General features: G+C 35.2%; 2 protein-coding genes and 2 long non-coding RNA genes across 4 annotated transcripts; 2 read left to right on the top strand and 2 right to left on the bottom strand.

The window, feature by feature from the left end:
* Positions 1-438: 438 nt before the first annotated feature.
* Positions 439-1227, bottom strand: LOC143629608 (uncharacterized). The gene is made up of 3 exons (XR_013152991.1): positions 1152-1227; positions 600-1068; positions 439-516 (listed from the first exon to the last, which is right to left on the bottom strand). It is a non-coding gene; the product is annotated as an uncharacterized LOC143629608 (long non-coding RNA).
* Positions 1228-6349: 5122 nt separating this feature from the next.
* LOC143629607 (uncharacterized) lies at positions 6350-6809 on the top strand. Its single transcript, XR_013152990.1, has 3 exons — positions 6350-6423; positions 6494-6638; positions 6721-6809. It is a non-coding gene; the product is annotated as an uncharacterized LOC143629607 (long non-coding RNA).
* Positions 6810-6971: 162 nt separating this feature from the next.
* Positions 6972-10080, top strand: LOC143629619 (uncharacterized). The gene is made up of 5 exons (XM_077098848.1): positions 6972-7100; positions 7216-7863; positions 7934-8006; positions 8668-8726; positions 9059-10080. The coding sequence occupies exons 1-5, from the start codon at positions 7044-7046 to the stop codon at positions 9092-9094; spliced, it is 873 nt and encodes a 290-aa protein (XP_076954963.1). The 5' UTR covers positions 6972-7043; the 3' UTR covers positions 9095-10080.
* Positions 10081-10102: 22 nt separating this feature from the next.
* On the bottom strand, positions 10103-14018 carry LOC143629620 (synaptotagmin-5-like). Its single transcript, XM_077098849.1, has 13 exons — positions 13914-14018; positions 13710-13823; positions 13604-13654; positions 13411-13531; positions 13193-13314; positions 12967-13068; positions 12698-12772; positions 12552-12631; positions 12318-12468; positions 11998-12228; positions 10997-11281; positions 10809-10922; positions 10103-10630 (listed from the first exon to the last, which is right to left on the bottom strand). The coding sequence occupies exons 1-13, from the start codon at positions 14016-14018 to the stop codon at positions 10484-10486; spliced, it is 1698 nt and encodes a 565-aa protein (XP_076954964.1). The 3' UTR covers positions 10103-10483.
* Between the last annotated feature and the right edge of the window lie 4414 nt (positions 14019-18432).

Here is an 18432-nt window from a genome sequence, read left to right as displayed (position 1 = left end):
TTGCAGTACAAGATAAATCAAGTAACATGACTAAAATCATCCTGCTTAACATACATGTAATCTCAAACAATCATTTGTACATACCTTTAGCTTGATGGATGAATCTACTCCCCAAATAGCATGAGACATTATTGAATACTAAAGTGAAAATAAAAATAATCAATTAAAAAAACATCAAAATATGCTTTTAACTTTTATGAATCACTTATGGTTTTGCTAATCAACATATTCTACTTCATGCCCAACCATCTGATTATCAATATGTATTATATGCATTTTCACTATAGTAAAAAGCTAGATTAATATGTGAATAAAATAATGAATAAAAAGTTATATTAAATGGTTGTATACTAACCTTGAGTGTGTTAAGTAGAGGCACGAACAAGTCCATCTTTTATATACAGAAATTGCCATGCCCTGTTCGAATTTCAAGATTAAAATTAGAACAGCTAGAGTATGATGCATGCCAATGTGTACTCCACATCACTTGCAGACACTTGGTGGTGAATCACAATCCTAACCATGCACCATATTGTCAAAATAAGTTAATCCAATGCAATAAGTTCATGACTTTTAATAATTAACAGATCGATTCTCACCTGGACAAGCTATCTGGCATCAACAGTATTTCATGCTCCTTCATAATTTTGCCTAACTTCAATGTTGTGATCTGTGACCTTTTAATATCTCAAAATAGACCCACTCAAAAGTCAAAACCAACATAAATATTATGTGATCATAAAGTAATACCTTTAGAAAAACTAAAATTTTATATCATATGTTTCTTACAATATTTGTTTCCACAGAAGCTACATCCGCACTCAGACCCTTGATTTTATTTAGACATTCTGCTAATCAAGATTCATGCTTAAACATTAAGCATTTTTCCGATTGAGATATAAACACCGTCAAATAATTTGTAATATTTTGTTACTGGCTAAAATCTTGGCATTCTTGTGATCAGTTGCAAGCTTTTCAACATTTTCTTGTAAAGCAACAAGACCAGCAACACATAAGATGCCAACCTGCCTCATTCCACCCCCCTAAAGTTTTCCTCAGAATACTTGCCTATGAAGTTTGAAATTTATATTTCAAAGCAAAAAACCAACCAAATGTCCAAAACAAATGTTTCAAGTACTACAAGAACATACCCTTGAAATGAAGCTTTCTGTCCCAACAATCACACTTCCAATCGGTGCCCCGAGCCCTTTCGACAAGAAAACCTAATAATAAACTCATTTTTTTAAACTTTTATTAACATTTAACACAAACCAAACTACATCTGGATAATGGGTAAGCGAGCAACAAGCTGCGCCGCTATCCCCTTTTGGATCGCAAAGCCTATTCTACTAAATATAAATCCTTGGTTCCTCGGGCTCTGCGAGTCACCACAACCCTACCGAAAATAATGAATAAAAAGCTAGATTAAATGGTTGTATATTAACCATCTGATGTGAATAAAATGCATATAATACCTCGCAAATCCTTTCTCACCGAAAACCAATCAATTGAGTCAAAAATCAAATGGTTGTATACTAACCTTGAGTGCTTTAAGTAGAGGCACGAACAAGTCCATCTTTTATATACAGAAATTGCCATGACCTGTTCGAATTTCAAAATTAAAATCAGAACAGCTGGAGTATGATAACAGATGGGATTGGTTCATTACCGATGACAGAATGAGAACCGATGTGGGCTTCAATTTAATAAGAGAATAATAGGGCTTCAACTATTGATGCCTTTCAATCAATAGAGGAGAGCAAACGATTGGCACGAAGAAGAAGAGGAGGAGCAATTAATCAAACCCATTGAATGTTTGCCTGAGGAAGACCTGAAACCGTTGAACCGGTGAATGGATCATTATTATATCGGCGTCTCACCGGAAAATGATAAATTACTCTTTATATGTAATATAGATATATAGAAGTGAAATGTCATATCTAACCCTGAAGCTAACACTGTTAACTAACGACAAAGACTCAAATGGTTTATTTTTGAAACCACAATGACTCAACCACTTGAATTTTTTTCGGGGACTCATTGTGCCTTTGTCCTAAATCCACAGGGACACAAAAAATAATTATCTTTTTTAGTTAAGTGTAATTTTTGTAACTCTGGTTTGTTCAAATACGCAATTTAGGACCGTTTTTGAATTTGTTGCAAATGGCTACTTCACATTTCTAAAATTTTCCATTTTATTACCCTTTTCTAACCTGGCCTATTTTTTGTCTGTTAAATCGAGGGTAACGAGTAAATTCATTTATTTTAATACATTAAAAGTTTGCTTCAAATTAAATATATACACCAGTTATGACTATTCTCAAATCCTCAAGAACCCTAGTTTTCAAATTCTCTAATTGATATGTGAAATGCCCTTGTTCATGGAAATTGGCAGAGGGGTTTTCACCACGGTGATAGAGGAGTTGAGTTAACATAAAATGATGCCTAGGTGATGCCGGATTGACGGGTAGCAGGCTTGATCAGAGTTATGGATGCGACGGCGAGTTCCGATTTGGTCAACAGAGAATGAGAGGAATTAAGGGAATCGGAGTATTCGAAACCGATAGACAAGTGCGCTAAGAGGTCATGTAATGTTTAATTTAACTTGTAAAGGATTTTGGCTGATTATCATTAAGTGATTGTTTCAAGTTTTCTCAATTCTAGTCAATGATTTGTTAAAGATGTAAATTAATGACTGTAATGGCCTTTGAATACATTAGTCTTGCTTTTGAATGAATAAATAATTAACGATTAACAAGTCTATCCATAACTGAGTTTGTAGCCAGAGGGGAGCTAGGTCTTGCCAACGGCGAGAATGTCTGGCAGTCGGGAAAAAGAGAGGGAAATGTGGGTGGGGTTGTTTGGTTTGAGCTTTTAAAATGTTTTAAAACTACATAAAACTATAACAAAAGGGGGCGTTTGAATAAAAAACATAATAAAAAATAAAGTGATTACTCCATAGAATAATAACAAACTTCGAAGTTGTTTCAATCAGGTCATTGGTAAAAATTTTTGTTCCAATTAGGTCATTGAACTTTCATTTTTGTTTCAATTCTATATATTTTACCTGAATAGCAGGTAATCTATGTTTTTTTTAACCTTTCAATGTTTTTACTTTGCATAATAACTTTTAAACTTTTAAAGGTTGCGAAAATTAGTAAAAATGCGAAATATAATTTTAAATTCTGAAAATTTGCAAAAAAAAGTTCGAAAAATTGAAATAAATTGCAAAAATTGAAAAAAAAAAATAAAAAAATGTTCAATTTTTTTTTAAAATTGCAATAAATTACAATTTTTTTAGTTATATTGTCAAGTAGATGTGGCAAATGGGCTGGGTTGGGTCGAAACGGGTCATGTGTTGGAAAGGGTTAGGGTTGAAACAGATTAGGGTCGAAACGGGTCATTTAAGAAAAGGGTTGTTTTGGTTCGGGTCGGAACGGGTTAGGGTCAACAGGTTCGGGTTAGAACGGGTCAAAACGGGTTTCGGGTCAGTTTTTTTTACCAACGAATCAGCGCGTTTTCAACACGTTACAACTCGTTTTTACAGCAAAAGCTCGTGCGATTTTTTCAGTTCGTTTCAGCACTTAACAGCTCGTTTAAGCGATTTTTCAGTTCGTTTAAGCACCCAACAGCTCGTTTAAGCGATTTTTCAGTTCGTTTCAGCACCTAATAGGTCGTTTAAGCGATTTTTCAGTTCGTTTCAGCACCTAACAGCTTGTTTAAGCGATTTTTCAGTTCGTTTCAGCACCTAACAGCTCGTTTAAGCGATTTTTCAGTTCGTTTTAGCACCTAACAGCTCGTTTAAGCGATTTTTCAGTTCGTTTCAGCACTTAACAACTTGTTTCAACATGTTTTGATCAAAATGGGTTGTTTTGGTTCGGGTCAGAACAGGTCCGGGTCGGAATGGGTCCAAGTCAAAAAGGTCAAAACGGGTTTCCAGTCGGGTTAGGGTCAACAGGTTCGGATTTCTTTCTATAAGATGATCATACGCACCTTTGCTACTAGTTTTCAACTCTTCCATATGCATACGAACCGACCTGAAACCCGTTTTAATCTTTTCGACCTGGACCTATTCCGACCCGGGCCCGTTCTGACCCGAACCTGTTGACCACAACCCATTCCGACGCGAATCAAAATAACCCATTTTGGTCAAAACGCATTGGAACGAGCTGCTAGGTGCTGAAACGAACTGAAAAATCGCTTAAACGAGCTGTTAGGTGCTGAAACAAACTAAAAAATCGCTTAAACGAGCTGTTAGGTGCTGAAATGAACTGAAAAATTGCTTAAACAAGCTGTTAGGTGATGAAACGAACTGAAAAATCGCTTAAACGAGCTGTTAGGTGCTGAAACGAACTGAAAAATCGCTTAAACGAGCTTTTGCTGTTAAAACGAGCTGTAACGTGTTGAAAATTCGTTGGTAAAAAAAACTGACCCGAACCAAAATAACCCACCCTTTTTTAAATGACCCGTATCGACCCTAACCCGTTTCAACCATAACCCGTTTCGACCCATGACCCGTTTCGACCCAACCCAACCCATTTGCCACCTTAACAATATAACTAAAAGGATTGTAATTTATTGCAATTTTCCAAAAAAAATTGTACATTTTTTTTCAATTTATTGCAATTTTTCGAAATTTTTTTGCAAATTTTCGGAATTTTAAAATTATATTTTGCATTTGTACTAATTTTCGCAACCTTTAAAATTTATTATGCAAAGTAAAAACATTGAATAATTAAAAAAACCTAGAATACATGTTATCCAGGTAAAATATCTAGGATTTGAATAAAAATGAAAGTTCAATAACCTGATTGGAACAAAAGTTTTTATCAGTCACCTGATTGGAACAACTTTCAAAGTTGGTTACTATTCTATGGAGTAATCCCAAAAATACTCCCTCCGTCCCATTTTAAATGTCATGGGACCCAAAAGACACAAATTAAGAAATATTTATTTTATGAGCTGTAAAATGACAATAATGTCTTTTAAGTTAATATGTTTAAAAAACATTTTTCTTCCTTGGCTAAAAAATCCACTACTTTTTGGCACAATTGTAAGGGCACAATTGAAAATTGAATTTATATGTATAGAAATTACATTTAAATTGGGACAACCAAAAATGAAAAATGGACATTTAAAATGAGACGGGAGAGTAAATGATATCACTATTTTACTCTTGAATTAAAGGACAAAAATAGACAATGTTAGCAAAATGTATTAAGATGGCAAGTTTAGAAACATGAAGTAACTATTTGCAATAATTCAAAAACGTTACTAAATTACGTAATTGAAGAAACCATATGTGTGTACCAAATTGACACATTTAACTTTTTTTTATAGCCGATCGCATGCCATTGGTTTCGTTCATTGGTCTGGTCGTCATCTCCGTGAACGCCATTGGCTTCAACCCCCATCTCCGTTCTGAAATCCGTAACCTAATTAATAGTCCTTCCTTCGACCCAAACAAAAATTGTAAATGTATTGTTTCAATCGATCTTTTAGGTCCTGACTTCACCTCGACGGTTAGGCCACGGTGCCCTTAAAGTCTATATGACATAGATAGACTCTTGTAACCATGACACCTTTTCTATTTGCTTACTTGAACATAATTTCTTTCTAAAAAATGAACTGTTTAATTCCACAAAAGAAGTTTTTTTTACGAGGTATAACTATAAATTCTTATGAAATCGACCTACGGGGTGTTTAGGATTTATTATTTTTATCAACTTATAACTTATAAACTTTTTGAGAAATAATAAAGTGTTTAGAATTACTTATATTATGATAGAAAAAGTTATATATAATATTAATTTAATAAAAAATTAAAAAAAAAATATAATAATAATAAAGAATACCAAACACCCCTTAATCATTAATCAGTAATCATCGACGATCAGAGTCAAAAGCAAAGCAAATCAAACGTGAAGTAGAAGATAATGAAAATGGTAGGTAGTTAGATATTATTATTGTGAGAGGAGTGAGTGAGTTTGCAATGCAATGAAGAGGAAGCTGCTGCTGCTGCTGTAATTGAGGATTCAAATCCCTCCCGCTTATTATTACCATCTCAATTCAACACCCATCCTCACTAGGTATTTCTTCTTTTCTTTTATCTTTCATTACCAATTCAATTCAATTCAATTGCTTGTTATAAATAAATAAACAATGTTATTATTAGGGTTAATTGTATGAATGAATGACTGCACTCCAACCAACTGCCTGACTTTGAAACAGCAAATGGCTGCCAACAATGCATCTCCTTCCTACGTCCACAAAACTGTAACATAACAACTTCTTCCCTATATTCCTTATAATTCACACATACATTATTCTATTCTATTATTTGTTTCAGGTTACTCTGCACGACTGGTGGCTCATCAAACCCGACACCAAAACCATCGGGGTTGCAGGCCACACTTCTCAACAGTCCGTCCCCTTTCCCTCCCTCTCTCTCTTTATATATTCACTCACATGTACTGTCATTTCTTATTCATAGGAACCGGGCTACACGGTGCTTCTCTTCTGCACCCATCCTCAACATTTTCGATTTTTTCGACTTAGAGACCGTTGACGGCGTCTGTGTTCTTCTAAGAGGCTTCATTAACAAACAAAGAACCCTTCAAAATGGATTTCCCCCTCAGGTATAAAATATTTTTAGCTCAAATCAACATTAACTTTTATGCAAATTTCCCCCTTTTAATATGATATCTGTTACGCTTGCAGTTGTTTGATGATTTTGTTGTCGGTTTCCCCCCTAACTGGAAGGAATATTGTTCCAAAACAGAGTCTACTCTCACAACGGGTAATAAACATAAAATTTTGTAAGCAACATGTTCGTTATTGTGGGGATGATTTAGAATCACTCATTCAATTGGAAGACTTAAATGTTTATTTATGTAAAACAACGTTCTGCACCTATGAAACATGCGTTTCTCACTTTCTGCATATGATAATCATCTTCAGTTCAACAAGAAGATGGAAAAGACTCTATTGAAGAAGAACCACATAATTCCTTGGATGTTGGAATTCAAGATTGCAAAGACATAATGTTGAACGATAAAACTAGCACTCCCCTTAATCCACCTTTGGTTCAAGTTCCACATGTATGTTTTCTCATATTTACTTTGACATTTGTGTTTTCAATTTGTTTCAAGTTTGTTAAATCAAAAACCCAAAAATAAAAAAATAAAAAAATTGTGTTTATGGTTTTATGAGCAGGAGGATATAATTCAAGCTGAGAATGAAGTTTTATGTGAAAGATCTCTCGTGACACCAGGATTTGAGGGTGATCCAAGCCTTAAAACGAGTCCCGTTGTAAGTAATATTGTGGACTCATGTACACGAGCAAAGTTTTCAGGGGTTTCTAGCAGGCGTATAACTAGATCTATGAAAACGATGGATAACACGGAAATTTTAAACAATGAGGCTGTAAGTGAAAGCGGGAAAAGTATTTCAAATTCATCTGAGGATACGGTTTTAAATATGGAATCAAAAGACCAAAATGTTGACTTTGTTATTACTGAGGATACGACAAATAAAGATGATGCTGATGTGAACGGTGAATCACTGATCAACATAGAGATAACTGATCTAGAGGAAAAACACATTACACCCAAGTGTTCAGACACGTTAAATAACACGAGTGTGGATGTAAATGACGATAATGACCTTGCGAGAACAAGCACGAAAGGTAGCAGATACAAGAAAAAAAACCGACGACAGAAAGAAGGTGCACCTCCAACTCAGGGAATCAGTTCCAAAGAAGCAATGATGACTCATAACAGGTCTAAAACCAAATTTCCGGCTAAAAGAAAACTCATAACAAGTCCTAAATCGGCTAAATCTACCCCTGCAAGGGGCAAAAAGGTAAATCTACAAACAACTCTAGTTTTATCTGTTTCTTTTGGAATAACAGTAACAGGTTGTTATTGTTTAGGGATCTGAGGAAACATTTGGAAGTGCAAGCATTTTGTCAATAGAATCTTTTAGTGGAAAAAAATCTAGATCAGGTTAGAGATGGTTTACAAAGCGATCATATATATATATATATAGAATCAGGATCATGAGAGTTTTGAAATTGAGAACTATGAGAACCATTTTGGACCACAAAAAATCCAAAAATAAAAAAAATCATAAAATAAAAAAAACACAAAAATCAAAAAAGTAAAAAAACCAAAATTCTTATTTTATCATCCCGGTTTCATAAAAAAAAAAAACTCGGTTTAGCTAAATTATTTACACATATGTATAATATATACATATATGTACATTTACATGTTTTTTTGTACACATGTGTATAATTTAATATATATGATACTATACATATGTGTATATTACGTAACTAAAGATTATATAAAATTATACATATGTGTATAATACGATGTTTTTTTTTTGTTTTTTTTATTATTTTTTATTTTTTAATGAAACCAGAATGAAATATAAGAATTTTGGTTTTTTTACTTTTTTAAAATTTTTAAAATTTTTTGTTTTAGGATTTTTTTAAATATTTTTTTAAATGTGTTTTTAGTGGTCCAAAATGGTTCTCAAAGTTCTCAATTTGCAAAGGGTTCTCTTAGGATCCTTACCCATATATATATATATATATATATATATATATACTTGGATGCCTTAAACGCATGTTAAAAAAATTAAATGCTTTATTTTATGAAGGAAGAGTGGTCCTCCCGCCTTTGGAGTTCTGGCGGAACCAAAAGGTTGTTTATGATGAGGTATTACTTTTCTAATATTAACTCGCATTTTTGACAAATGTCAGATTACTAAGTATGTCTATTTTTTTTCTAGGACGTATATTGTTTAGGGTTCTTGTATGTTAATGACTGGTCATATATTTTATGGTAACTGTTTCTTCATGGTTATTTAATTAGTTAAAGAAAATGAAGTTTAGGGCGGAAAACATAATTTAGACATGAATGACCTAAGTCGACGATATATGAACAAGATAATTAGTTTTGTCTACTCTAGGACCCTATACTTGTTTTTATGTGTAATATATGAATGTCGGTAACAATGACATTTGAGTTGGTGTTTCTATTATTTTCAGGATGGAAAGATGTGTGGAGTCCAACAAGCTAAGTGACACAACCATGAAGAAACATTATGTTTTAGCTATCATGAAAGATTAGCATATATGTTAAGTTAGTTTAGGTTTATGGATGGACTAAAAGTTGTATTGAACTTGACAAGATCCCCTCATAGTGGGTTGATGTTTGTTGAAGAAATGTGAAATTGTTTTAGGTTTGTATTTTCTCTCAAAAAGCTATATCCTTTTAATTTATTACCCGGGCTGCGCAAAACATACAACCTCATACAGCCTCTGTTATTTTACTGAATTCACTCTTTATTAAAATATTTAAAACATGTACATATCAAAAAGAGAACTTCAATTTGCATCCCTGTGGTTTGTGGGCGGGACCATATTGTGTCCCTCATTTGGAAAATGAACCGTTGACCCTTGTGGTTTTCTGGCAGGACAAAATGTGTTCCAATGTCATGTCCGTTAATCTCCACCATCAAAAGGAGGGGCATACTAGACATTTCAACCTAATTGATACCTTATACTTGTTATCCTCTTCAGTCTTCACCTTTGCATGCTCATTTGCCGGCAGAGCCTGATGTGCAGTGATTTATACATCTGCGGGAAGGGACAGTAGTGGTGTAAGAATCCGGTTAACACAAGAGAGGGACCAGTAGGATACAAGCCATTTCCAGCGAGACCCGCTTGTTTGGTGAAGCCGCAGCCTGCCGGCAAAGACTTCCGAATCTGCATATCCCGTGGGTATCCATAACCAATGTCATTAGAGGTGTTATGACACAGTGGAGGTGCATGATGGTTGGTAGCAGTTGGTGGTGGCGTGTGATAGCCGATAGTGGAGATGACGAGTCCAGGATGACTCGGGTTCGGGTCCGGTCAAGTTCAGTCAATAAACAAACGTGGGTGAGGTGTAAACGAGTATTAATATTTTGATTATTTTTAAAACCTAACTAACCCATTCACTCATTGCACGTCATGTTGAGCTCTTGTTAAAATAAACAAAGTAGAAATAACACGGACCGAAGCAATGAATAAATTCGGTGTTTTTGTTTATTAATTCGGTGTTTTTATTATTTTCAGAAGAGGTTGAGTAATTGTCATCTATTTATTTATTAGAAAATGATCATATTTTAGTTGCTTTTGGAACCTTGATAACTCACCTGTTAAACCGGTTGATCACAAGTAAAAGTAATAATAAGGGGTTCTTAAGTTGTATATATGTTGCTTTAATTCACCATGTGCACCAGTTACAAAATTGCCACTCCACAATTTGACCAACAAGCTTCAAAGCCAATTAAGATGCAAACAAAACACAAAACTGCACCAACAACATATACCCATCTTAACAGCTTCTTTCCTTGCATCTTCAATGTATGTATAGGATCGGACTTCTCCAATAGCTCTTCTTGTTGGCATATGATAGTTAGCCGAATGCTAAGACTTGTGATAAATCGGCTGTGCTAACCATTTAAGATTCAAGGTAAGTTTTCCTGACTTAGCTTCCTCAATTTGAAAACTTTCTTTATATTCCCCTTCTAATATAACTCTTGTTAAAGTCAAAATGCATCTTCCCATAAAATCCTACAAAATATTCATAACAATAATAAAGTTATAGCATTGTGAAACAATTCCCGTAATGAATATTGGTGGTATGAGGGGTCAGATGTGTGTTTACACAGAAACATAAATGCATATACGAATTATGTTATTATGAAATCAATCGCTAAAGACAAGGAACGCGTGAAACAGATGTAAGTACCTTCCCAAATGTATCATGGTCCCATACTTCTAAAATAAGCATATCATGTAACCCGTCCTCAACAACAAAATCAAAAGTCTGATTCCAAATTGGATTCAAATTTTCATTCACAACCTGCATTTTTACAAGAACAACTTTGTAAACCAAGTATAAGCCAACACATCAACTTGACCTGTTATCCAACGTACCCTCGTCTTGGTTTTTGTTCCCGTTTTCTTCATAGTGAGAACAAAAAAAGGATCGGCTTTCCCCAATAAATCAGCAGGCGGTAAATCTTCAGCAGATATTACTGTGACGGATAGCACTCCTCTTATTATTACTGTCCTTTTTATGTTATTTACCACATCACCATTTTGATCACCTGACCCATCTTTGAGAACCCTTTCCAAAGATGTTAACGATAAGTTAGAAAAAAACGGGTTGGTGAACCCGTTTCCCACACCATATGGGCAATATAAGAGCTCCAAGTGCACCTACACAAAAGCAAGCAACCACATAACAAGAAACTATGCAATCTCTAGGAATGAGTTGAACAGGTTAAACGGGCTGAAAATATGTTCTTAAGGGATACGGTTTTTTATATCATAATGTTAATACATTTGTAATCATGATTAACACATTACCTATTTAAAAAAAAGATGGACAAAGAAGTGTTTGTGGGTCAACACAATCCCGGCCTAGCCCGTCTTGACATGTACTAAAAAAGAACAATTTTTTTTTTAAAAATAGGTCGTTTTGAAAGAGTGTGATTACATGGTGTATCCTTTTGACACCTTTTCACAAATGGGTCGACCCATTTTATTATTATTATTATTATTATTATTTTATTTCGTTTTAATTTAACATTTAATCTAGTTTTTTTAGGTTTTTTGTCAATGTTTAATTATAAATTTTATTGAAAACCGAGTTGTATCCAGAATAACACACTTTTAAATACTTTTTGAATACAACTTGGTTTTCAATAAAATTAGACCGCAGACAAAAAAAAACAAATGTACAAATCTGTGTATTTAGGTTAAAAAAGTTAAGAGATTACATGTTATTAGAGAAAAACTAAATTATATTATAAATAACAGATGAACACACGAAAGGGTTCCTAAGGGCGACCCGAGCCGAAGCACCCAGCCCACCTATCTTGCAACGTGTAATCAAGTGTGATATGAGTAAGGTTCAACTTTAAAGTTGTTACCTTCCCTCTATCTTTATTATCTCGATGGATCTCCAAATCTTTTACCAATTTTAACCACACGTCTTTCACTTTACCGGGCTCGAGTTCACTCAGCTTATATTGAGCACATCCAATGAGTTCTGAAACTTGAAGTCCATCATCATCATATACTTTTATTGTCAGGTGTTGGGTGGATATATCTTCAACTACAAACTCAAAATGTTCGTTCCAAACCGAATTCAAGTCATTATCCTAGAGCACAAAGTAAATAACATGAAGAGTTCATCTTTGTTCTTAGCAAAAGCATCAAAAATGAATCATGAATAATAATAATAACTTACGATAACTCTGCTTGTTTGTGTTCTACTACGCAATGGGCGTATGTATAGCTTAGCGAAAGGATCAGATTTCCCAATAAAGTCTTTATTAGTCAAACCTTGAGCTTGTACAAGCTTCACCTCCAATGTCCCCATGGGCTTTAATTCAAGGTCACTATCAAATCATTATAAAAAATATTAAAAAATGATATTAATATCAGCAAATTTGATGATATTTACATCAATGTGCGGGCATACCTATAATCACCAGGGATAATGGGGATGACTTTTCGAACGGGCCATGTGATTGAATCCTCAACAGCATCATGTATGGTACTCTGAAATGAACTAATAAGTGACAAATGCAGCTAAAATACTAATGGATATTATAATGAAGCGCACACCTCAAGAGCATCAGCGACACCGGGAATAGCAGATATGTCACCGCCAACTACTTTCAGAGTAAAATCCATCTTTTTCTGCAATTTTCAAAGAAATAATAAATAACTAGTAAACGAGCCAACTAGCCATATTCAAGCTCCAGCTCTCTTACGTTAAATAACTAACAAACGGGCCCTAGCTTAAGCTCTAGCTTGCCCCCTGGCCCGTTTACACACCCTCGGCCATCTAGTTATTGAGTTTCTCATGTTTAGCTAATGGAAAAAAGAAATACCTTCTCTCTTAAAGAAAACGAGACGGCTCCAAAGCAAGGAAATTCATCGATTAGTGGCTTAAATATGATCCTAAAAACCCCTGTGAATGCAATATTTTTCACCTATGCAGACAAAAAAACTCTCATATTTAAATTTAGTTGCAGATCCTTTGGGTACGTAAATGTCATGATAGAAGACTAAATATCTAAGAATATGATTCAACTTCAGAAAACATATTGCAGGTACCTGCACGGGCAAACCGACACCAAGTCTAGTCTTGACATCAAGTATTATACTAGGATTCCCGTCCCAGTTTAACTCCAACTCTAAAGTGATTCCATCACTTTCATCTTCAATAACAGAAACTCCTGAAAATCATATTATCCGAAAGCTATTAATCACTGCATTCTCACATATCATGAAAATGAGCAAAAACTCTAAATAAATAAATAAAGTAGTCTAACCGGTAAACTTTGGTGCGACGGTGTCTAGAGTAAGGCGGGAGAATGTCAAGGAAGAGAGTAGAATGGGTCTATATTGCTCGAGAATCGGCTCCACGCTTGTCTTTATAAGTTCGGAAGCTGCCTACACCAAGTTGGACCCATGAGTTTGGTAGGCTTATAATACTCTGATCGAATATGTCGTTGATAAAGTTACCTCATCAACATGGGGACAGATTTTAGTAAGATGAGAATTAAGCCATGTCAACTGTAAGAAAAAAACAAAACAATCAGTTCCCATATATATATATATCTAAAATAACATGTATCAACTTCTGTCTATGTGAGAAAACAAGCCACGAAGGATAATACTCGGGGGGGAGTAACTTTGTTGAATCTTGACGGGTCATCCTTGCGAATGCAGCAACTATATTCGCCTTCAGTTTCCAACAGCCATAGATTAGATATTAAACTAACATATATACATGCACCTACACCAATCAATTCAAGTTAAAGGTTAAACTCACGAGATTACAACGACGCTTGGATCTGGCATTCTCCGATCTTACAAAAGCAGCAATGACTGCAAACCCAACTGTCATTCCGATTATTAATCCCACAACGAAAGACATTGTTATTATTATTATTAGCTTCAGTTGCTTGCATATATATTAATTAGTTGAATGTTGGTGGATTAAGCGAGGATGCTTTTGGGCGGCGAATAACATGCACTTTTGGAAACTCCGTCCGTCCCTCCAGATGGACTTTCTTTCTTTCATTCTTAATTATTATTATTATTATATAATATAAGTTATTAATAACAAATAATGGTATGTATATTGCTTGCGTCTGACAAGATTCCTACCCGAAAGAATGGCAATGGAAGACATATTTACTTACACGTAGCTTTGACTTCTTTTTCTCTTCCTTTTATATTAACTTACGCAAATGCTCCCTCTACTTTTTTTTAAACCATAATATCATTCTATAACTATATAAATTGTTTGCTGGTAATTACGATATCTTAAATATGGTTGAGTTCAAATAAACAGTTTGATTTTTTTAAGAAGGTTATAAAGAAAAGCATTTTGGTCTACTACTTTAATCTAAAAAACCCCACTTAATTCAATCTCAAAATCCACTTAAAAACCAACGTAATTCAATCTCAAAAATCCACTTACATCTTTACTTATCTACTATAACCACCACCACTCCATCGCCCACCGTCACCCACCGCCACACCTCGCCAGAAAAGTCGTCGGAAGTTTCACCAGAAAAGTCGTCGGAAGTTTTTGCCTGAAAAGTCGTCATGGATTTTCGCAGAAAAGGTCGTTGGAATTTTTGGCTGAAAAATTTCACAGGAAAATAATCGTCGGAAAAACCACAATGGAAAAAATACAATGGAATAACACAATTTGATAAAAACACAATTTTGTAAAACACATTATTGTAAAACACAATTTGAAAAAAAAACCCACTAAAATATCACCCACTCGTTATTATGATGATATTATTTTTCTACAAAAATGGCGTATAAAAAAGTTATGCATGTTTTAAAATAATGGGTGAATTGATATGTGTCTTGCATATGGGTAGAGAAAGTCAACAAATGTGATATCCCTAATATGTCCCTCCCATTATCTAACACTTGATTTCATCCATAAACTAATCTTAACCATCTATGTTTAAAATCAGTGGACTAGATTACTACCATTTATACAATAACCATACTTCTTATTATAACCTAACTCATCCAGCCATTCTAGCTATTGCACCACAAGGTGGTCAAACCGTTCAAGCTGCTCAAGCTCCTCAAGATACGTGGGCGTGCTTTCATGATTAACGCCAACCAAGCTCAGCAAAACGGTGATGTGGTGAACACTACGTTCCTCGTAAACGACTACTTCGTATCTATTTTATTTGATACCGGTGTCGATATGATCTTTGTGTCTTTTGAATTTGAACCTTTGCTTGTTAAACCCCGATCTAAGCTTAGAAACTCGTATTCAGTTGAGGTAGCTAATGGTAAATATGTATCAACTGACCCGGTCATTCAAAATTGCAAGTTAGATCTAAGTGGCCACAAGTTCTCATTCGATCTCATTCCTATTTAATTGGGAAGTTTTGACATCATAATAGGCATGGACTGGTTATTTGTTCATCGTGCTGAAATTTTTTTCTTTGAGAATTTCATTCGTATATCGCTTGCCGATAGGGGTGCAAACGAGCCGAGTTGCTCGCGAGCTACTCAGGATCAGCTCGTTAAAAAGCTCGAATGAGCCGAGCTTAATCGAGCCCGAGCCTGAGCTCAAGCCTAAAAGTAAGCTCGTTTAATAAACGAGCCCGAGCTTCACTTATCGAGCTCGAGCCGGCTCGCGAGCCTAAACGAGCCTGCCATTTATATAATTTTTTAAAATATATATTTAATAATTATTAATATATATATATATATATATATAATGTTATAAAAAATAAATAAAAATAACTAAATAATATATATTATTTATACATAAAATATAATAGAAAATAATATATAAAAATAATTATATTATTTAAAAAATAACTAATAAATGGTAAACGAGCCGAGCCCAAGCCGAGCTCGAGCTTGAAAATCTACTTACGAGCCGAGCTCGAGCTTTGAAAATAGAGCTCGAAACGAGCTGAGCTCGAGCTCGAGCTCTGTGTAAGTTAAACGAGCCGAGCTCGAGCCTGGTCGAGCTCGGGCTCGGCTCGGCTCGTTTGCACCCCTACTTGCCGATGGTCAATCCTTCGTGTCTCTGGTGAAAATCCTTCTCCCTCGAGCCTAAATCTTATAACTTGATTTCAAGTCCAAACGTACTTACGCAGGAAGTATGTGGCACTCGTAGCTCATGTGGTAGAAAAGAAGAAACACAAAATTGAAGACATTCTTATTGTTCACGAGTATCCCGAAGTGTCTCCCGATAATGTTTCTGGTCTTCCTCCTATTCGTGAAGTTGAATTTCGTATCGATATCATGCCTTGTGTAACCCCGATTGCTAGGGCTTCTTATCATCTTGCCCCCCTCTAAGATGCAAGAGTTGTCTAATCCGTTCCAAGAACTTTCGGACAAAGGGTTCATTCGCCCTAGTTCATCTCCATGGGGCGCACCCATTCTTTTCTTCAAGAAGAAAGATGGATCCTTTCGTATGTGCATCTATTACCACAAGCTCAACAAGCTCACAATAAAGAATCATTATCCTTTGCCTCGTATTGACGATCTTTTCAATCAACTCCAAGGAGCTTCATGCTTCTTAAAGATTGATCTTCGTTCGGGTTATCATCGACTATGCGTGCATGAAGATGACATACCCAAAACTGCTTTTCGGACTCGATATGGACATTAAGAATTTAGGGTTATCCCTTTCGGGCTAACCAATGCACCCGAGGTGTTTATGAACCTCATAATCCGCGTATGCAAACCTTACTTAGTTAAGTTCGTAATTGTTTTTATTGAAGACATTAGAATTTAGGGATATGCCTTTCGGGCTAACCAATGCACCCGCGGTGTTATGGACCTCATGAACAGTGTATGCAAACCCTACTTAGATAAGTGCGTAAGTTTTTTTTATTGAAGACATCCTTATTTATTCTAAGTCCAAAGCCGAGCACGAGAAACATCTTTATTTCATCATTGATCTCTTAAGGGACGAACAACTTTATGCCAAGTTCTTAAAGTGCGAGTTCAGGTTGAATGAAATTCCATTCTTAGGGCATATAGTAAACGAAAAGGGTATCCACGTTGACCCAACCAAAATCGAAGCCATTAAAAATTGGAAAACTCCAACCTCTCCTATGGAGTTCGTTCATTTCTTGGTCTTACGGGTTACTATCATCGCTTCATTCTTATTTTTTCCAAGATCGCTTTGCCCCTAACCTCTTTTACTCACAAGGAATAACCTTATGAATGGGGTCCATATCAAGATGAAGCGTTTCAAACTCTTAAGCGTATGCTTTGCGATGCACCGATCCTTGCACTCCCCGAGGGCAATGAGGATTTTTTTTGTCTATTGTGATGCTTCTAATCAAGGCCTGGGATGTGTCCTTATGCAACGAGGTAAAGTCATCGGTTACGCTTCACGGCATCTTAAGGTTAATGAAAGGAATTATACGACGCACGATCTCGATCTATGTGCCGTTGTATTGGGTTTGAAAATTTAGAGACATTAACTCTACGCCACTAAATGTGTAGTATTCACCGACCACAAGAGTCTTCAACATATATTTGACCAAAAGTATTTAAACATGAGGCAACGACGATAGGCCGAACTACTTAGTGACGACGTTTGTGAAATTCCTTACCACCTTGGTAAAGAGAATGCTGTAGCTGACGCTCTTAGTCGAATGACCCATGTGAAATCACTTCTGCTTCATAGCGTGATCGTTTAAATCGATCTTCAACTTCGTATCTTTGAAGCTCAACATGTTTGTCACCCCCAACCTAAGGCGGAAATTCCGGGGCGCGAACTGATTGCTCACAGCTCACAAAGTACTATCATGCAAATTAATAAATAAAAATATCTGTTTAATTCATTTAAATAAAACAATTTACAGTTAAGTACATCAAGTATAAAGAAATTACAACATGATTAATTAATTATTGAATAAGTTTGTATCCTAAAAGGCATCTCTACGTGATCTTCATCTTGCTAAACAACCAAGCTGATAACCTGCAAATGCGTACAAAATACATTTTTGTCAGCAACACATGTTGAGTAAGTTGACCACCAGTTTTGACACTAACTATATAGTAATATATAAATAAAGAAAAAAACTTTTATCTGTTTGTATATACAATCAAACCATAGCTAGTGACATTGTAAAAAATAATGATGAACGGGCTATACCTTTGCCATGCGAATTGGACATTGGTTACCATGAATGAGTTGCCGGTGAAACCATTGTCATTCGATCGGATGCCGACCACTACGACATGATGTGAATATAATGATGGATCTCTTCGAATGGGTAAATAAACACATAAACAAATAACAAATAGCAAATAGTCATTCAACTGTTACACAACAC

This window comes from Bidens hawaiensis, unplaced genomic scaffold (assembly GCF_021521415.1).
Source record: "Bidens hawaiensis isolate Kalapana, Puna unplaced genomic scaffold, B.hawaiensis_p1.1 tig00005344_1, whole genome shotgun sequence".
NCBI classification, from domain to species: domain Eukaryota; kingdom Viridiplantae; phylum Streptophyta; class Magnoliopsida; order Asterales; family Asteraceae; genus Bidens; species Bidens hawaiensis.
The sequence above is the reverse complement of the archived record's forward strand: the minus strand, read 5'-3'. Positions and strand labels throughout refer to the sequence as shown.

Excerpts from the sequence above, each read along its gene's own strand:
- LOC143629619 (XM_077098848.1), top strand. The coding sequence starts at position 7,044 with ATGTTGAACGATAAAACTAGCACTCCCCTTAATCCACCTTTGGTTCAA. Across the intron at positions 8,007-8,667 it reads TGGAAAAAAATCTAGATCAG|GAAGAGTGGTCCTCCCGCCT; the intron begins GTTAGAGATGGT and ends TATTTTATGAAG. Across the intron at positions 8,727-9,058 it reads AAAAGGTTGTTTATGATGAG|GATGGAAAGATGTGTGGAGT; the intron begins GTATTACTTTTC and ends TATTATTTTCAG.
- LOC143629620 (XM_077098849.1), bottom strand. The coding sequence starts at position 14,018 with ATGTCTTTCGTTGTGGGATTAATAATCGGAATGACAGTTGGGTTTGCA. Across the intron at positions 13,655-13,709 it reads ATAGACAGAAGTTGATACAT|TTGACATGGCTTAATTCTCA; the intron begins GTTATTTTAGAT and ends TTTTTCTTACAG. Across the intron at positions 12,773-12,966 it reads CGTTTTCTTTAAGAGAGAAG|AAAAAGATGGATTTTACTCT; the intron begins GTATTTCTTTTT and ends TGAAAATTGCAG.